At 43.0% G+C, this 20,645-nt stretch overlaps 1 protein-coding gene across 1 annotated transcript in view; it reads left to right on the top strand.

The window, feature by feature from the left end:
- Window positions 1-20,645, top strand: part of kdm6a (lysine (K)-specific demethylase 6A) — a 71,718-nt gene continuing 51,073 nt past the window's right edge. The window contains exons 1-6 of the mRNA XM_083776795.1: window positions 1-476; window positions 619-682; window positions 10,445-10,553; window positions 10,844-10,893; window positions 14,646-14,704; window positions 16,649-16,693. Of these exons, the coding sequence (XP_083632921.1) occupies window positions 307-476; window positions 619-682; window positions 10,445-10,553; window positions 10,844-10,893; window positions 14,646-14,704; window positions 16,649-16,693 (497 nt within the window). The 5' untranslated portion in view covers window positions 1-306. The remainder of the gene's footprint in view (window positions 477-618; window positions 683-10,444; window positions 10,554-10,843; window positions 10,894-14,645; window positions 14,705-16,648; window positions 16,694-20,645) is intronic.

The raw sequence follows: 20,645 nt of genomic DNA, 5'->3' as shown, positions 1-20,645 counted from the left end.
GCGGCGTGCGTTTGCCTATGTGACACAATTACAACAACTTTGAGCTGATGGTTGGGGAAGTTTGCGACATTATCAAATAACACCCCATCGTAAAACCCAACTTTCCATCAACTTCATGCATACATTGGCATTGGAATACACGCTATGTTTTGGTGTACAATGAGGTGTGTGGAAGATAATTTGAAGGGATCATTTCCTTGAGGATTTGGCAACAATTACGCTACGCCCCACTTCAGTCCTGGTGCTGCACTTTGGTTGTTTTTGCATTTTGGTGGACCTCGTCGGCCGTTGCCCCGTTCCATTTCCATGAAATCGTGCGGAGTATCGCTCACCGCCGCTGCCTCCGCTGCTGCTCGGAGTCTCAGCGCTGCTGGTGATGAGGAGAAGAAAATGGCGTCGGGAAAAGCGAATGAAATCGAAGAGGACTTTCCAAAGCTAACAGCGCAAGAGAGAGAGAGCTTGGCCGGAATTGACAGGTTAGATTATACGCAATCCAAGCAGTCTACCCGTTCTATTTTTTTATATATTGTATTCCTCCAACGCCGCCGTGTAAAACATATAAACGAATGCCCCTCAAGTAATACGGAACCGCCTGTGTTGTCTGTCCTCTACTTGCAGTTCACTGTTTGGATTTCAGAGGCTTCATGAAGATGGCGCCAGAACGAAGGCCTTGCTGTTAAAGGTATGCCACTGAATAGGATCACAGTCGCAGCTCTCCGTTATCTCCCCTGATTTGTGCAAATCCCACCTGGAATGAGTGGTACAGACCTCTCAACGGCATGCTAGTTATGCCTGGCCACCACTTTACACAAGCACCAATTTCACCAACTTTCATGCTGAATCAGACAATTGCTTTGGCAGTAAACCTGCTTTAGATGATCGATGCATTGGGCAAGCAACCTGTGCATAGGCACTGGGCAGCGTTACAATTGTGTCGTAATCTCTATATTGTTTATGTACACATACGAATGAGTTCCATAAAGGCTGGCACGCATAGTCCACAGTTAAATGGCAAAACGAAAATAATCCCCATTCCCCACCCTGTTTAATTCACTAGTGGCACCAGGTGCCGTAAGGCAACGAGTTGGGTGATGATAACAATGCATCGAGTTTTAAAATGAATCGTCATCTGCATTCTGCAATGTCTGTACTATAATCAGCAAAGCCCTTCGTGATAACTAACAGATTAAGTCGATTTTACACTATTACTGTGCTAGCTACATTTGTTGAAATATTTAAGCAGCCATTATTTGTAACGTAATGAGACTCAACGAGAACGCAAATGTGTGTATATAAAAGGAACCTATGTGCGTGTAGCACGCAAACGTAATTGAAACATGAACATGAATTATTAGAGCGATTGCATATCTAACAATTTTGGAAGGCGACAAAGTGTACTGGCACGGGACTGTTTGTTCCACCGGTGCCATCTGTCCATCCTTTCGGAGTCCAAGCGACAATACGACGGCCAGAGTTTGGCTCGTACGTCAGCCCACTTTTGCTGCATTTATACTTGTCGCACGGGCCTTTCGCTCGACAAAAATAACGTAATTTTCAACCGATAAAAGTGTTGACGCGACTCGCGTCGCTACTTTTCCACTTGAAAAAACGTCATTTTTGTCGACAACATTGACGGAACGATCGAGTCGTCTCGTCCGAAGAGCTATAAATTAAGCCCAACAGTTTTGCTCCATTTAACGATCACGCCGCCAACAGTAACCAAGTGTTGTTAAATAAACAACATTGTTAATTGTCAGATAAACAAGCGAGCGTTTTTAGTTGTACGTTAGTAAAATAATGGCTGCTTAGCTCGGCCCAAGATGGCGGGGTAGACAGAAAAATACCTAGCCTAGTTAGCTAGCTACTAGATAGCTGTCGCCGCTAGGCTAACCAGTCCGCACAGTGCGCACACGTAAAGGAAGACAAAAAGACGAAACTACAACATCGGGTCTAAATTGACCAAAAACTGCTACATAAAAGTAGATGGCTGAGGCACTGACTAGACGGTGCAAATGTAATTTTGTTCACACAGTTGCCATGACGTTTAGAACGAGTATGTGTGTAAACTACCTCTAGTCTGTTCGGTGTACGTGACATCAACATGTGGCTTCTCGTTATATTGGAGTTGTGTCTTTAGCCTGTTTCATTGTTGTTGGGGCGTACTTTCAGCCCTGGCCTAGTACTGCTCTGAGTCAGTTAAGCATAGGGTTCTTCTGGTTGCTGCTGTCCTGCATGCTCTATTGCTAGAACAACTAAGTTAAGTTAGGCCTTTCATAAGCATAAATGGATTTTCTCACAAGATCCTTTCACAGGGGCAGCCCTCTATACATCAACAACAGGATTCTCCTCACTCTCTGGACTATAAATTCATACTGAATTAATGCTTTTTGAATCTAAGCTATTTCCTGTTTCTGCTGCAAATGTATGAGACGAGTACTAATATTATGATATGCACACCTGGATAGATATTGCAGGTTACAACTAACATTAATTTATACATTTTATCAATGACCGTGAGGAATACCCTCACAGTATTCATAGTTGGTTAAAGATTTTCTGATCTCATGTGTCCCTGTAGCTGCAATTTCTAATAGTGGAATGAATCTAGATTTGCAATACCCTCCATTGACAGCCCATTGATCCAAATCGAATTTCCGATCTGCTTGTAATAAACGACGTTAAACTCGCCTACATTGCAGCTGTAGGGCAAGCTTGAATTATTCTCTTTCAATCTGCATAGCGTTTGTTTAATAAAAATCGCAGTAGAAATTAAAATGAGCTACTTTCTGTCAAGAACTTCTATGCAGGTGTTGAAATTTGGAAGCACTCATTTTTTTTATTAATGGGTCGTGCTGCTGCCTCCTGCATTGTGCAAATTGGGCGGTACGCAGGGCTGTTCAGTGACTTTGACGAGCGCTTTCAAACTCCAACACAAAAAGAATCATCACAAGTTCTTAACAGCTCATAACGTGTCCACGGTGGGATTTTTATGAAACAAACGCTTTGAAAGGATAATTCAAGCTTGCCCTACAGCTGCAATGTTGGTGAGTTTAACGTCGTTTAATACAAGCAGATCGGAAATTCAATTTCGATCAATGGGCTGTCATGGGCTGTCAATGGAGGGTAACGCTCCGGTTTGATCTCTATCCTTTTATTACTCTATGAGACACAGACATAGGGACAGAGAGACACACATCGCTGTTCCAGAGTGGCTGCACTACCCAAAAATCTTGTGTCCCTGTAGAATGTGTTGCTGGGCCAGTGCTGATCCAATGGGATAACTTCATACTTAATAGTATGGGAAAGCAAAACATCCCAGTTACTTGTCAATGACTGCGTTCTTTATTCAAGCTTTTTGTATTTTAATTGGCTGTAGTTCATTGGCTAAATTGCTGGGATAAATGTATTTGAATGTAGTATACCGGTAATGCTCTAAAGTTATGTTACAAACGCCTCTACAGTCTGTCTCGTTAAAAGAAAGCTCACTTGAGCTACTTTTATGCAATAAAAAAATGTTAGTTTTAACCCATTCTGACCTGAGATCAGATTCTAAAAATGTCTTCTACATCCTGACAGTTTTCTGAAAAAGCTATTTTTCAATGTCAGTCGTTCTTCGATTTTTCAACACGCTCATAGCGCGCCACCGAGCGGCGCACTATGAGCTTGTAGATCTGCTATTTTTCAATAGCTAAAGCATAGCATAATGCTAACACCAAAAGGGGTTCCCGCCCAAAATGGGTTTTTGTACAACCGCTCTTAGAAGATAGGTCATTGAATGGTCAAAGGGTCTTTTACTAGATCTAACACTGAGGTCTTACAAACGGCTGATAATTTATTTTGTCCAGTTAGACTTTGCTCCTAGCATTATCTTCATATTATTGGTGAATAATTTTAATGCAAGTTAACACAGTGTCCTTCTAATCACTGGGAATGACATAGCTGAGCAAGCTTAACAAACAAAGCCCACGATTCCTTGAAGATGGTGCTCCAGTCAGCAGAAACGGTTTAGCGCACTGCTGGTCAGTGGTCACCTGTAGCTGCTGGGGACGACCTTTTACGCAGAGTCGATGGTCACTGAGCGGGGCGACCGGATTAAGGTTGGTGAGGGGTCTGTTAAAACGACTGGATTAAAGGTTGGTGAGGGGTCCGTTAAAACGACCGGATTAAAGGTTGGTGAGGGGTCCGTTAAAACGACCGGATTAAAGGTTGGTGAGGGGTCCGTTAAAACGACCGGATTAAAGGTTGGTGAGGGGTCCGTTAAAACGACCGGATTAAAGGTTGGTGAGGGGTGTGTTAAAACGACCGGATTAAGGTTTGTGAGGGATGCGCTGCTCTGTGCTTGAGGTTAGGGTTAGGTTAGGGTTTGAGGTTGGTTGTCGTTCGGTAGTAGCCGGCGCTGTAAAACAAGCGCCCCCATCAGTACCCATTGAAACTGAGGCTCTGCGCTTAAGGGCGTCCCGTAGCGGCTGCTCTGCCCTTCTCTGTTCACTTCCCTCTGCCGTGAGTTTTGAGTATTTTGATGGGAAAACTGTCGTGATGGAGAAATCGCAGCCAATATAAAGTAAACGCCTAGGCTACTGGATGTGATGCGTTACCTTGTACTGCACACTCCCCAAACCCCCCCCCCCCCCCCCCCCGCCTCTGTGATCCGCGATCAATTTGAAGAATTAATCCAACTTGTTGAGGTGAGAACATGGAGAAGGACTTCAGTGAGGCTTGCGGAACTCGACTTCGTCTCGTTCCTGACCACATCACTGTCGTGGCAATAATCACGTTAAACCACACCCTCTCATGTAATATTGCTTAAATATAATGCACAATCTCTGTAAACTGCCTTGGATAAAGGCTCTATATAAATGCACCATTTACCATTTTAAATGACTTTCATATACTTTTTTTTTCAAATGTTTGGCCTAATTGAGGGTATGTGCGTGACATCATCATCATCATACCTGTATGAGTGTATGCTATTCTGTGAACGCCTACAGAGTGGCAAAACAAATACTTTCTGGCCTTGACAGCCCATGCGTCCAAACAGAAATCTGATTGCAACGAAATGACGTAAAACTCACTTTACCACTCGATTTGCCACTGACTTTGTGCATACTCTATAGATCGAAATGTGCTCAGTTTTGGCTATTTTCTGTGTGTTCATTTCAATAAATAAATAGATTCATTATTACATTTTCGACTTTGAATAAACAATAAAAAAATGTTGCGTGCACTGCACGTCAGTGAAATTAACCGCTAGGAACATCCCTAATATAAAGTTCTATCATTGGGTGGTTTTCTGTGAATGTAATGCTGCCTGCGTTTGCATGGCCGAGGAACGCATGTGGGCCGGTTAAAAATCCCCCCCCCCCCCACCTTGGTAGCCACAGAAATGTCTGCTTTTGCATGTGATGTGACAGACAAGGTGGTGCACATTTCATTTCATTTCCTATAGACCGATTCCGTAGCGCGTCTCATTGTCGCAGCCTACGTATTTCCTGTAGGCGGAGACGACACATCTGCGGTTTCCCCGCACCAAGCTTCTACTACAGTGAATGGAAAAGTGACTGATGTTAGTCTGCTTCAAACGTTACTTTTTTACCTGCTTTTTACTAACACTAACATTACAAAGATGCCCAGAACATTGGGATGAACCTGTGTAGTTTATGGCTGCTCCAACAGTAGTGGCAACATAACAAAAAAAAAAAAAACGTAATGTCAAAATATCGGGTGGCTGAGACCAGAGCCATAGAGTAATGGTTGAGACAAAGCAGTGAAAGATACTTAACGTCAGTCTTACCCAACACCCAATCTTTCTGTTTTAGGAACACAAGGCTGCTGTACTTTATACCTCATACTAAGCATTAAAGTATGAGGTATAAAGTACAGCAGCCATGTGTTCCTAAAATAGAAAGATTTGGTAAGACTGATGTTACAGTATGTATTTTTCAGGACCTTTCACTGCTTTGTCTCAACCATTACTCAATGGCTCTGGTCTCAGCCACCGTGGTAGATATTTTGCCACTACTGTTGGAGCAGCCATAAACTACACAGGTTCATCCCGATGTTCTGGGCATCTTTGTAATGTTAGTGTTAGTAAAAAGCAGGTAAAATAGTAACGTTTGAAGCAGACTAACACAGTCACTTTTCCATTCACTGTAGTAGAAGCTTGGTGCGGGGAAACCGCAGATGTGTCGTCTCCGCCTACAGGAAATACGTAGGCTGCGACCATGAGACCCGCTACGGAATCGGTCTATACAACGATGCCATTGCCTGGCCCTGTATCTCAAACGGTCATTTGATTAAGGGATATAATATGCCCTATGTATTCTTTCTGTATATCAGCAAAATGTAGATAACAAAAAACATTGCATGGATGCACCTGGGACGTATCCTCAGTGATGTATCCTGAGGTCACTGAGGATACGTCCCAGGTGCATCCATGCGATGTTTTTTGTTAATATAATATAATATAATATTTTGTTAATATAATATGCCCTATGTATTCTTTCTGTATATCAGCAAAATGTAGATCTTTATGTTAGACATTGAGGGATATTAAGATTCTCAGATGAAAAAATAAAAAATAAAATGCCGCTTATCAACTAACCGGTTAATTGATTGATAAGGTTATCGATTAAGTAATGAATCGATAAAACACACACACACACGCACACGCACACACGTAGCAGTATGGAGTGATTTGCTTAGCCGTTATTTAAATTCTGAGTGACTAGTCCAATGCAAAACAAGCTAGGATGGGAGGGAAACAATTCAGTGTTAGGGTATTAGTTTAGTTTTTTGTCCAAATCCCTTAACTCATCATGTTTTGCCATAAACCTCTACCTCAGCTAATGGATTTAATAAGGTTATGTTAAAGCGTGTATGAGAGGTATTGGATTCAACTATAACATTGAAATTTGGTAGATACTGTCTATGTAGCAATGACTCTGGTTGAGTTACCAGGACTGGCACTTGGGACATCTTCATGAAATAGTATATAATTGGGCTATTTGTGCCTGGCTGATCTCCAACAAAGCACACAATGGATTAGCCTGTGTCGATCCCTTAAGGAAAGGGTAATTGTTTTTTTTAAGTAACTGTACAATTTCACACTGAGGAAGGCTCACACTGACACGTGTACGTTATGCTGTCTGCCCGTAATACAATATCCTAAAAGGACTTGAAGTGAGTGCTGATGGTCTTTTTTTTTAAATGGTTTTTCAACCCAGACCTTATTATTGGAGTCTAATATTTGATGTAATAAATGGATATAAATTTGTTGATATGCTATGAAATGTATATACTGCACAGGCGTTGACACTAAGGGTTGCTCACCTGCCCCTGGTAGGTAAATTACCCTACTAAATCAGCTTATCACTGAATATGGCCAGAGCGCTCTGTCTTCTGGTCTGTGGAATGTAAAATAAAAGCACGGTCTACCTATAATGTGCTGTTGCTACAATTACAAATATAAAATAACAAGTGTGTCCAGAAATTTTGGTAGTTAAAGGACCACTTCACCACTTTTCAACCTCACTAATGTTCATGATAAAATGCCACAATCGGTCTGTGTCTCATAGGAGGGCTGTGGACAGTTCAGAAACCCGTCCAAGCTAATAGAAACTGCAGGCTTTCTATTCCTGAAAAGTTTCAATGCGATAATGGAAGTCATCGTTCTCATGATAATAAAAATCTAAATATATATACTTTTTAAATCTGCCTAACGATGATGACACTGGATGGGTTTCCGAACTGCCCACAGCCCTCCTATAAGCCCCCATATTACCGTAGTATGATCATTTATATTTTAGTAACGTGTATGTTTGTGTGTCACAACCTCGCGCCTCACAGCGGTTGTTTGCGTGTTTGGTAATTATTGTAGTAATTGTATTGTATGTTTGTGTGCCACGGCCCACATTAATGGCTTAATGCACGCCGGACCCGCATTTTTCAAACTGTCCACTCGGCGCGACGGATCCGACGGTATAAAAGATGTTGTGAGTGATTCTTGGAGTGCGTCTGACTGACCGGATAGCTGTAGTAGGCAGCATTGGCTCTGCCTGTAGCAGGAGTCCTTGCTGTCCCATCCCATTGGCCAGAGGTGCGTGGATGCAGACGGTAGGCGGCATTGGCTCTGCCGGTAGCAGGAGTGCTTGCTGTCCCATCCCATTGGATAGAGGTGCGTGCATGCATGGATGCAGACGAGGCAGCCGATCAGGCTAGAGTCTAGGCCTTCGGTATGACTAGGGCTAGAACAGGTCGTCTAGTTTTCATGAGCTTTCATTAGTCAGGTGGTTTTACCTGACACACAAATGTGGTATTTTATCATGAACATTAGTGAGGACCAATTATATGAAGAGAAATTGAAATGTGGTGGTCCTTTAATCTCAGTTTAACTACCAAATTGTCCACATCTTTGACATAATTTATGATTGCTCTTTTCAGCAGTTTCATGCATGTTTATTTGTATCTTTATTTGTATATCACACCCGACCAGTGTTGGGCGTGTTACTTTTAAAAAGTAATTAGTTTTAGTTACTAGTTACTTCTCCAAAAAAGTAACTGAGTTAGTAACTGAATTACTCTATTGTAAAAGTAACTAGTTACTAGGAAAAGTAACTATTTGCGTAAAAAAAGTTGTAATATGTCTAAGAATTTGGATTGTTTTTGGGAGCAGGTTTCACAAGGTGCATAGAGTAGAACAGCATAGACAGGTACTTACAAGTTACAACTTACACATAAGACATAATAACCTTTTGCCATGAGGGAGAAATAAACTTCAACTTCAATATATGTATTGCACTTCAATATAATATTTATTGAACCTCAACAGTAAACCAGGTGTAATTGCCAACACCAGTGGCTCTCAAACTTTTTGGACCTCAAAAGTCCAACAACTTCAGACAAGACAACTGGTAGACAATACTGTCTAATTAAAGACACAAATTGGCTCAGAACTTAAGACAACTGGTCAGTGGTCAGTCACACACACACACACACACACACACACGAGAGGCCCTCCCCTGCATCTCTCTCTCTCTCTCTCTCTCTCTCTCTCTCTCTCTCTCTCTCTCTCTCTCTCTCTCCTGCAAGCACGCATGCAGTCAGGCTGTCAACAGTAGCTTTAGCATTAGCATGGTCTGTGTAGCATCAAGCTTTCACAACTGACTGCTATGTTTGTTTTATTCTAACCGTGTGAAGCCCAACACACACCGGCTCCGTCCGACGCGGCGCGGCGCCGCCTGGAAAATAGAACTGGTTCTATCGGTGCGCCAGGCGACGTGGCGCGACGGAGCCGGTGTGTGTTGGGCTTCATGTTTGCAGCAGCAGGATGAGCAGCAGCAGCAGCCCCATTGCACACTCGCACACACACACACACACACACACACAGAGTCACAGACACACACACACTGTCAGCCGGCCCGTGGTAACAGAAAGCTTGGGGACGCTTAACATAATAACGGAGCACATTTCATTGTCAGTAACGGTAACTGCGTTGTAACGATGACAATTGTAATTAATTAGATTACCCGTTACTGAAAAAAATAACGACGTTAGGTAGCGCCGTTTGTTTAAACGCCGTTATACCCAACACTGCACCCGACCAATCGGAAAACGTTAACAATGCATTGCGTGTTGTGAATTCACAACATTCATTTAACATTCATTCCCATTCATTTAACTGTATCACTGCCCCCTGGCGACTCAAGTGCCAACGGATCTACTTGGTTTTAGTGTGATGCACGTCCGTTTTGGCCGTCCATTTTACATGCTAAAATATTAGCGTAAATTCTAGTGAGTTCTAGAAAAGGCCAATGTTCCAATCGGGATCACCGGATAATCAGAAAAGAGCTCCGAACATCGGCGCTTTGTAAAAAAAAAAAAAAAAGCTCCGTAGATTTAGAGTTACCGTAATTTCCGGACTATAAGCCGCGACTTTTTACCCATGATTTGAACCCAGCGGCTTATACAACGGTGCGGCTAATCTATGGATTTTTACAGCTAACGCAGAGCCATCTAAGGCTCTGAGCTAACGTAACGGCCACTAGGGGGTCACCTGCGGCTTATAGTCCGGTGCGGCTTGTATAACATATTTGGGATTTTCCCTAAATTTGGCTGGTGGTGCGGCTTATATTCAGGTGCGCCTTTTCAGCTTTTTAGTCAGCCTGTATACAAGAAGTTAACGGCACTGTGCATGCGCAAAACCGGACTAGGATCGCTGAAGAAGGAAAGCAAAACAAAAAAAAAAGAGAAAAGAAATCGGCGATCCGGTTTGATATCAATAATAAAGCTTATACGACGGAGCGTTCCGCCAGGAGCAGTTGCCGGTTGGATTCTAATTGGCGGAACGTTCTGTCACGATCAGTTTTTGTGTTAAGGATCCCCTTTTGGGGGGTTGAAAATATGCCCACCCTACTTTAACCACTATATGCCGTTCACCCTCTTCTAGGCTGTCAGCTGCTATGATGCGCTCATCCTGAAAGCAGAGGGAAAAGTGGACGCAGAGATGTTCTGTCAACTGGGTCACTTCAACCTATTACTCGAGGACTATCCAAAAGGTCTCTATCCCTCTCTCTATTTTGCCCACAGTGTTTTTATATAGATCCTACAAAAAATATTGTCTATTTATCAGTATATGCTATGTAACTATAGAAAATCTGATCATTGAATTTAAGCGATTCTGTATGAGACCCAGCGATACACAAATTGGGTAATGCTCAGGCACAGCTGATTTTAAATATGTAGGGCATTTGTGTGTGTGATATTGTGACTAACGGCACCCATCTTCCTCTGTTGCCTTCTCTCTTTCTGTATCATGTTCTTTTTTCCATCTCTCCATTTCTCTCAGCATTATCTGCATACCAGAGGTACTACAGTTTACAGTCTGACTACTGGAAGGTGAGTTCAGTCAACACTGCACAACAGCGCTTGTATCTGCTTCAACTGTTTGCATTCAATGCACCTATTTTTGTACAGATCTCTTGTCTATACTTGACACTGAACCAATGATGGGCTTTAAAGTTTGAAACAATTTATTTTATTGCAGACCAGCATATTTGTTTGGATGTAGCGAGCTAACCAAACAGTGTTTTGATTTGGTTTCAGCAAAGAAATTAAGAAAACCACAGCCATTTTAAAATTTAGATTAGTGTTTGGATTGAATGTTTTCACTTGTCATTACTAATGGTTTTCAAAGAAATGCACATTACTGCAGGGCTACATAATAACTATTTTTTACTGTCGTTGCAATACTGGTGCATTTAGGTGCGCCCCAAATCTTTCGCTTTGTCTTCTCTCTTTTTTTTTTTATACATTTCTTTATTCAGGGAGAGGTACAAGGTTAGTTTAACATCGTTATTTTTATTGGTGACATTCTCCGTTTTAGTTTTTGTGAATGACTGTAAACGGGAATAGCTTTCACTTATTTTTATGACATTTTGATGGCTATTTTATGAAACATCCCCTCAAAGTGTACTGTTGACTGTGAAATGGTTAAGTGGTCATAATTTAATAGTTTTCAGGCATAAGCAAAAAAGAAAAGTGTGTGTGTGTGTGTGTGTGTGGTCATCTAGCTTAACTTTGACTGCTTTTCATATAATTCTGGTCATTTAAATTCTTCTTAACCTGGACCTTTTATGATGCATGTGTCTGAGAAAGTGGCGGCATTATATATCTAGGACACTTTGATCTTATGAACTGATTTTAAGTCACAGATAAAGAGCACATCCGAATGTCGAAATTATTACCGTCATCTCATCTGTGGGCAAATGTCTACAGTACCAAAGTTAAGTCTATTTGTGTCCTAGAGATAATCGATCCAATCAGCCCTGATGTGACACTGTCTAGCCTGTCATTTCCTGGCTACCAACGGGGGTGCATGTGCATGTTGGGGTCTTACCAATAGGAGAGGTGTCTGGAGTTTGACAGTGAATGGGACTGGCAGCCATGGGCTCCCAAGTCTTCACTGACCTGTGGGTGAGAAGGTTTGCCCTGGACTGGGTTGACTCACTCGCTCAGGCCTTTTGTATGAGCTCTCTGGCAAGGCTTTATTGATCATGTCACGGTTACTAGGACAGGGCTAGTGTGGCTGTCTGAGTGAGTCAGACTGTAATAAATGTTGGTTCAGTAGATGCTTTTATGCAGAATACTGGTAGTGTACTCCCTGAGTATAGGCATTTATTTTATTCTATATGCATCCAAACTGACCATGGTGGCCCAGACCAAGTATTGAGTGCAAAATGTATATATATATATATCCGTTCTGTATAGTCTGCTTCGGCTAGCATTGAAGAACAGTACAGCTGTATTCGGCATTCAAGGTTATATTCTAAAGATTTCTCCAGCCATTTAGCCTACCCTTCGTATTTAGGATGGCTCTTATTTTACTATGTAACCTGTATCCTCAGACGTCTGTATTTGAGACCATGTATCCACTGATGTCTGGTGGTGACTATGGAGTAATGGTACTGAATGTGGGACTTTGTGAAAGCTACAATATAATGGTAACAAAAAGTGGTTTGGTGGTTGAAACATCTCAGTGATATCTTGGATGGTAAATAATTTCCTGCTATAATACAATTACAATTGAGACTAGAACAGTAAATGGCCAAAAGTAAATAGACCTTTATTGATCCCGGGCCGAAGCAACAGTTAAGACAAAAAAATATGGCCCCTCCCTATGACTGAATCCATTCAATCCAAAGGTGTTGCTTGCCAAAAATAGCCGATCTACAAGCATCATGACACATTGTGTCTTTTCGGCAAGCAACGCTGTCTGATTAATGAGCCTATCATTAGCCTATTCCGTTGTGATGTCTGTTGTTGTCCTTTCTACTCACTGTGACTTCAGCTCGTTCAGAAGTTTCGTTATTTCCAACCGTACTCCTCGAACAAAGTACTCAACATAACAACAAAGAGGGCCTCTTCTTGTAAGCGTAACATTTTAAAATACCTAAGTTGTGCAGAGATTAAATGCAGAAGTTTTATTGTCGTAGAGCCACATTACTTTCCCCTTAACCCATTTAGACCTGAGGCTAAAGTAACATTGCGGCGACACCCAGTCTTAACTCATTGACCGCCTTCTAGTGGTGGCTCAGAGTGGCGCTCTTGCCACACATAATAACTCAATGGACGAGGCTCTTAGATTGTCATTTAATCCTCCCAAAACATACTTTGGGCGCGTTCGGAAATAGCACACTGAGCGCACTGTGCAATGCAAACTAATAGGCGAGTGCGCTCCCGGTGCGCATTTCCGAACGCACCCATAATGTAAGCTAGGATCATATCGTTTATAGAGAAGGGAGACGCAAATCAAGCCCGTCTTTGGTCTAAAAAGAAGAATCTGAGTTATTTATGTATTAAGAATATGCGTCCCGCCCAGGCGGTGGCGTAACCGTCTGGGCACCCGACTGGTGAACCAGTCGCAGTGTGCCGCGGGTTCGACTCCCGAGCCCGACACGGCCTTTACTGCATGTCATCCCCCCATCTCTCTCCCGTTTCCTGTCAGCCTACTGTCTGTCCCTTCAAAAACCAATAAAAGGCGTAAGCCGCAAAAAAAAAAAAAAAAAAGAATATGCGTCCCCATAGACTGCATTCCATTTCCGTTTTCTTTCCACCGCACTGGAACCGGAGTGTTATGACTGCATAGTGCATACACAACGCTAATATCAACTGTAATCAATTGATAATAAAATAGGCGTCCAAAGGCGATGCTAAGCACCCTGCAGTGCAGTAGCCTAGTTATCTTTATAATTTCTCCAATGATTTCAGGATGTACATGTTCATGAACTTCATGTGTGTAACATCAAGCCATCATAGGCTAATTTCAGCACCATTACCATAGCACAATGTTTAGCATTGTCTGTGTCGACTCTCAGGTGCATTCAGCTACTTTTCTTTCACACCTTCCAACCAACTGATCCCCCGATTTTATTCAACTGCCAGTCTGTAGTCGTCTGTTTGGCGGACCTTTTGGGCCGATTCATACTCCTATTTTACCGCTGTTTCAGCGCTGTAGTGCAGAAATGATTTAGGCTCTTCAGAAATTTTCAGTAGCAGCGAAGAGCCGACTTTAGGACGGTACCCACCCCCCCCCCCGAACCTCAAATGACGTCAAATTGTAGGCTCTACAGCGCCGAACTGACTTTTATTCGGCTCTAAAATAGGAGTATGAATCGGCCCTTAGTCCGAAGGACCGTTATAAGAAGTGACCAGTCTGCCAGTCTGGCAGTGTGCCGCAGGTTTGACTCCGCATCCCGACAGCCTTTACTGCATGTCACCCCCCCCCATCTCTCTCTCCCCATTTCCTGTCAGCCTACTGTCTATCCCTCCATAAAAAATAACCTAAAAAATGTAAGGTATAGAATATAGAATAGGATTTTGTAAGGTTAGGCATAGTTTAAATGCTCACAGTCGGACCAACGCTACTAAAGAACAATGGGCTGTCAGACGAATGCCATGGCACCACAATACTTGCATCGAATATCTGCCTGCCTCTTTTACACTACTAAAGAGAGGTCACAGTTCATGACTAGGCTAAGAAATAGTGTTGAGAATTTTGGTTTCTGAACAACTATTACTTAATGTCTGATTTATTCTGTTACAACACAGTTACTATCCTTGTTTTATGTATTTTGTTTTCTTTCTTTCAGAATGCTGCCTTTCTATATGGCCTCGGCATGGTTTACTTCCATTACAATGCATTTCAATGGTAAGTACTTCAATGTGAAAAAGCCTCTGTGTTGATTTCTCCGCTCGCTAGTTCTGTTCCTATTTCAGATTCTCAATCCCATTTTTTGTTTTGGCCGCCTCTTTGTGTGATTGTATTATTAATGCTCTCTAGGGTCACATAGCTTTGTTAATAACATGCACATGTTTGTTTGTTTGCCTCTCTGTCCTAGTTTAGCTTAGGTTTGTAATTTGGAAAGAGATAATTGTCCAAAGCGGGAGGAACAAGGAGGCAGTATATCTGCTTCATATTCTATTGCAGACCTTGTGTTTGCAGGGGAGTGAGTTTGTTTGAAAGCTGTCGTGCACCTATCGTATCCTCTGTATTGACTTTGGGGGGCCAGTTGTAAACTAACGTGCACAGGCAGACACACAGACACGCGCACGCACACAGAGGAAGGGCACTGGGGTCGGTGTGATTGTGTCCCTGTTTGAACTATCCTCTTTGGAATAATGGGTTCACGGTCACCTTAGAAAATGCATTCAGTCCCCGCTGTGGCTTTCCACCACTTGTGGCCTTTCAAGCAGCCCAGCTGTTTGGCCAAGTTCAAGCACTTGGGTTTGTTGTTTTCCAAAGTTAGTTCTATGCGTGTGTGTGTACCGTGTTTACCATAGATGGAGATGCTGGCTCAGGGTTTTCAAACTGCAGCCACCATAAGTCTTTGCTCAGCAGTGTTTTACGGTTGGTTGGACTTCCTCGTGGAGAAGTCTGCCTTTGTAAGGGCTGGAGTCTAACATGACGAGCCACTGCTTGGCTCAGCTCAACTTTGTCACCCAGATTTTCATCCTGGCTGATAGTGATTTTTATTACAGTTTTGTGTTTACTGTTTTGTATGATTTGTTCCTTTTAGTTAACTCTATTTTAGTTTATTTGTCATGGTGTGCTTGCTAGTTAAAGTTAAGTCTGGATTTGCAATGTTTTCTACTTTGGTGTTAGTATCTCCCCCCCCCCCCCTCCCCCCCCAATGTATTTCAGTTTATAGCTGACATGAGATGTTTTCTAGTAAAACAAAGTAAAAAGAAGAAAATATGGTCTTTTGTGTGGACAAATATACTCAATTATTTTTTTTGTTTCAGCTTTAAAAATGTTTTATTTTTTCTCCACAGTTTTTGTTCAAACTAGGGCTGAACGATATGGACAAAATTTCATATCTCAATATTCATGTCCAACTATTTCAATAGCTATATGATATGATGGGTTCACATTTGTTGTTTGATATTTTATGTGTAGCAACCTGTGAAAATGTTTGGTTTTCTACGACTCGATGAACACTTTTTTTTGAAGGCTGACCGGAAGTCAAAACATAACTGTTCATTTGATGCATGTGAAGCAGCTCCATTGGCTCTGACTTGATGAACATGCTAAGCTAAGTCATTGCTTAATTACTGAACTTGAAATAAACAGATGTCAGTTCCGACCAACCAACGTAAACAAACTTTTCATACGGATTGCGCAAGGTTTTGGCAAACGGCTTGCTGCATTTAGGACTGTTCAGATGGCACGCAGAAATTCATTTTCTTTGAGAGCTGAGCGAGCAAGTAGGAGGAATGAGCAATCTGAGACAAGCGTGTATGCTCATTGCACGCACATGCTCAGTGCCCACCTGTCCCAAGACTCGACGTGCAGAGAAACAGAGGAGTGATTCTCCTTTGGCACTGGCGAAAAAACAAAGGGAGTTGTTATTGACTTAAGCGGTATATTCCTGTAGCTTCTTAGCTTACATGCACGGCAAGGGATTGACATCGTCCATATCGTTGCTTTTTTTGCGATATGGATCTCTCGCATTTTCATATCTAGATAACCATACGATAACGAAATATCGTTCAGCCCTAATAAATGTGACACATTGTAGTTTAGTGGTGGAAGGTGTCGATGGCAAGGCTTAATATTGACTGCTGCAGGTCCCTTCCCTCTCTCACTGTCCAGGCCAGAGCAGCCCCCCTCAGCAGAGGCCCAGGCAGGACAGAGAAGGTAGGCCCACTACCTACCTTGGTTTAGCTCATGTAGAAGCCCATACTGTAGGAATGTGTGTATATTGGGCAGTTTGTACATTTAGAGCCCTAATGGTGTGTAGTTTGTAGAGTGCATTAAGCCACATCTGTCTTGTCTCATTGGACCCTAGCTAGTTCAATGCTGCTGCTATTTGGGCAAGAACTGGATTAGCTGTAGATAAAATATTGTGATTTTTTTCTTTTTAGCATTTAACTAAAGACTGCTGGGGTCTCTTTCATCAGAATGGTGCAAGTCAATGCTGAGGCTCCATTGCGTTCCCCCACCGTGGCTGTGTGGTCCATTACCATGGCTAGGCTAATGAGGCAGCATTCATCTGGTGTACACGCTGCACTGGTTCTGAACCGGGCCTCTCCTCGCCTCCCTTTTGCTCTGTGCCCCAGCTCCCCCACCCCCCCCAGCTCCCCATGGCCTCTGCTCCCTGCCTCCCACTCTCCACGTTTCTGCTTGACTTATCCCCCCCCCCCCCCCACCCCCAAAAGAAAAAAAGCCACTGCATCCTCCGCCTTGAAGTCTTCCAATGCTGTTGCTCTGCCAAGTTTACATGTCCCAATCTCCCAGGCCAGGGAAATGTGTGTGAGCGGGGCTGGGGGGGATGGGAGGCTAGCAGGTCAACTGGGTTTCTCTTCTCGGGCAGAAATTACGTCACCCAAAAGGAATGCTGAGCTGTCAGATGGTGAATGTTACTTCACAGCTCTGGTGCAGCGCTAGCTCACCGACTCTTCATTATGGAGAGGCACAAGATATGAGTGGTCCTGCTTGTTGGCTACCGCCAAATTAACTTGTATACATCACATGGCTGTAGTAGGTCATGTAGTAGGCCTGAATGAGTTTTGGTGGTGACCGTGCAAGACAAAGCTGTCCAAAGTTGGATAATTTGTCACGTAGCACTTAAAGTGCCATAGCTATGGAGGGTATGCGCGTGACACCCTCATCATACTCTTGAGGTTATGCAGGAACGCATAGAAACATACTTTCTGGCCTCGACAGCCCATACAACCAAAAGAAAAAGTCTGAATCTGATTGCAATAAATAACGTTAAACTCAGTCACTTTGTCACTCACATTGCCACTCGACTTTCCACTCATTTTATGCATGCGCATACCCTCTTATTAGCAAAGCTAAACTGTTATTCGGCAGACATTGAGAGTTAGACCTGGTGCTGTCCTCAGCTGCCCTCCGTCAGAGGGAGGCTAGGGTATTCCTTGGTTCAGGGGTTCTCAACGTTTTTGGCTGGCGACCCCTGGAGAGATGCTTTGGCCGTGTCTCGCAACTCACCCCTCCCCCAATACAAATTGACCGCTGCAATAGTCTTAATAATAGCGAAAATACATCACAATTAAATACCGAAACCAGATATAATAATTACGGAACGTTTATGCATGCACTATGTGTACTAGCATGTACACTCTTAATTTCCATTTTCCAGCCATTCAGTTGCAAAAATGAAAGTAAAATCTTTTCTTTTTTGTTGGGGACCCATGGAGCAGATAGTTTATCTGCTCGTTAGTCAGCCTTGTGCTCGGTGCCGCAGCCTATCGAGTCCTCGGCATACATGCATACATGCTGGAGCCAGGCAGGGAGAGGGAGAACACGGGGAAGGGAGGAGGGAGAGTGGGAGGGAACAGATAACCGAGGAGGAGGGAGGGAGGGAAAAAAGGGGGCCAATGAGTTCAGAGCGTTTTCCCTCGGAGTAGCACATTGTGTGTGTGTGTGTGTGTGTGTGTGTGTCTGTGTCTGTGTGTGTGTGAGCCAGCAGAGAGCTCGGTACTCTTCTATCTCCTGCTAGGAAAGGGGATTCATGCTTTCATGTGACTGCCATTGTTGTTAAAAGTACTCAGTAAGTGGCTTCATTTGGAATCATTGCAGGGGAGTGAGTTTGTTTGAAAGCTGTCGTGCACCTATCGTATCATTAGTCAGTTTTTTTTTTGTTTTTGTGGAGGAGAGGCTTTTTGTTGTCATGGTGATGGCAATGCTTGCACTTTACTCATCATTTCAGCCTCTCTTCTCCCATTCTTTCCTGCTCCCTGCACCCATCGTCACCACCACCTGTTCCTTCCCCTGGTTTAATTCAAACTAGAAATCTAGTCGAAATTATGCCGTGATTCTGGCTGCAAACAGACTTAACACAATCCCCGCCAAAAAACGTGGCCTACGTTCATTGTCGACAAGCGCCAAAATACGTAGGTTACGTTAATTCAGTTGTATAAATGTGTTTGATTCACTCTAGTGGAAAGACTACTCACATTATCTGTTAGCCATAAGACTGGACTCACTGCGCCATCTTGATTGTGCGTGCACACACAATTTCAGTCGCTTTAGACTCCAAATCCCCACTCCAGGCAGCATTTCTGCGCTTATTGCACGGAGCCTAGCGGTCGCAGTAATGGCGCCGGCCTGTACTTCTCATGCTCCAGGCAGAGAACAACAACCGGTCGAGACAACACACACACACCATTAAGTTGACACAACATCCAGTGTTTTGGATCTTCAAAATAAGGGTTGAACGTGGGGGACATCCTGGCATATAGTAATCTTTCTTTAATTCATCCTGGCGGGGATTGTGTACAAAGCCATTGCGAGCTCCTATCTCGCAATCATACACTCACTCTTAGAAAGTCGTCAATGTTTTTGCTAAAATCAGTGTTGGATGAAATCGCCCTTTTTTTTACTGTCTGTTGCATAGAAGTGGTGCTCTGTGTATTCACTAGAGTGCAAAAATGCATATCTTGGGTCTAAATGGATGCTACAATCGTCCATTTAGACCTGAATTGCTTCTCTCACTGATACAACGTAAATGGTGAAAATGTGCGATTTTTGACCGTGTTTGTTAACCCTTGGCCTACAATTCACGGAAAAAACGGAATTAATCGAAAAATCTAAACCTCCCGTTAACGAAAAAAACGGAATGACAATCAATATCAGTTATCGCGGGGTCAAAAGAGCAAAAATTCATATTTTTTCGCTAATATCACTAATGTTGGATGTATTTACCAAAAAACGGCCGAAATCCGTGTGATCGTGCGCTATCGTGCACGCGCGCCGTCTCTATGTGCGTCGGTGTAAAAAATGTGATATTTTGCGATCTTTTGGGGTTGATTTGAGGTTAATTTGACTTAGTTATGAAAAATATAGCATTAGCTTAGCAATCCGGACCAGCCAAACTATTGACTAGGGTCAAAATACTACAGGATGTTGTTGATCGTTCAACCGGAAGTGACTTAGGAAGATCCGTCTATTTTAGCCAAAATCAGCATAATGATGCTTTCCCGCCATCTGGTGGCGAATCGAGAGAATACATTTGCAATGAATGAACAAAAAAAAAACATCTCTTCAATCCACCAGATCTTTCTTGTATGTTAAAATGATGAATTAAAAATATGCCAATTTGTTACCCAAACAAAAAAATTGGGACTGGCATTCCAAGGGTTAAAATCACCCTGACAAGGGGACTTGTTTCCAGAAATCCAGATGCAGGGATGTTCATTTTAGTGTTAAACATCATTATTACAATACAATCGGCCTCAGTGTTTCCGGCAGGAAAAAGCTTTGGCATGGTGCTGGGCACGGGGGGACCTTCTGGCCTTTGAAATTTTTGATTAATTAATTAATGAATGAATGAATTAGTTTAATTAAGATTAATTTGTATTATTGCTCTTGGAGACACTGGGGAGGCACTGGGCGGGCACTGGGGAGGCACTGGGCAGGTACTGGGCAGGTACTGGGGAGGCACTGGGGAGAGACACTGGGGAGGTACTGGGGGAGACACTGGGGAGGTACTGGGCAGACACTGGGCAGGCACTGGGGAGGTACTGGACATTTCATATGATTCACTAGCCCCCCCTTTCTTTTGCAGCTAAGCATGGCGCGATTTATTTCAAGCATGGCGCGGCGCCATGCCAATAACATTGTG

The sequence above is a fragment of the Protomyctophum parallelum genome (genome assembly GCF_964188405.1).
Source record: "Protomyctophum parallelum genome assembly, chromosome: 11".
In the NCBI taxonomy this organism is placed as follows: domain Eukaryota; kingdom Metazoa; phylum Chordata; class Actinopteri; order Myctophiformes; family Myctophidae; genus Protomyctophum; species Protomyctophum parallelum.
Note: the sequence above shows the minus strand (reverse complement) of the source record. Positions and strands in the feature narration are given on the sequence as shown.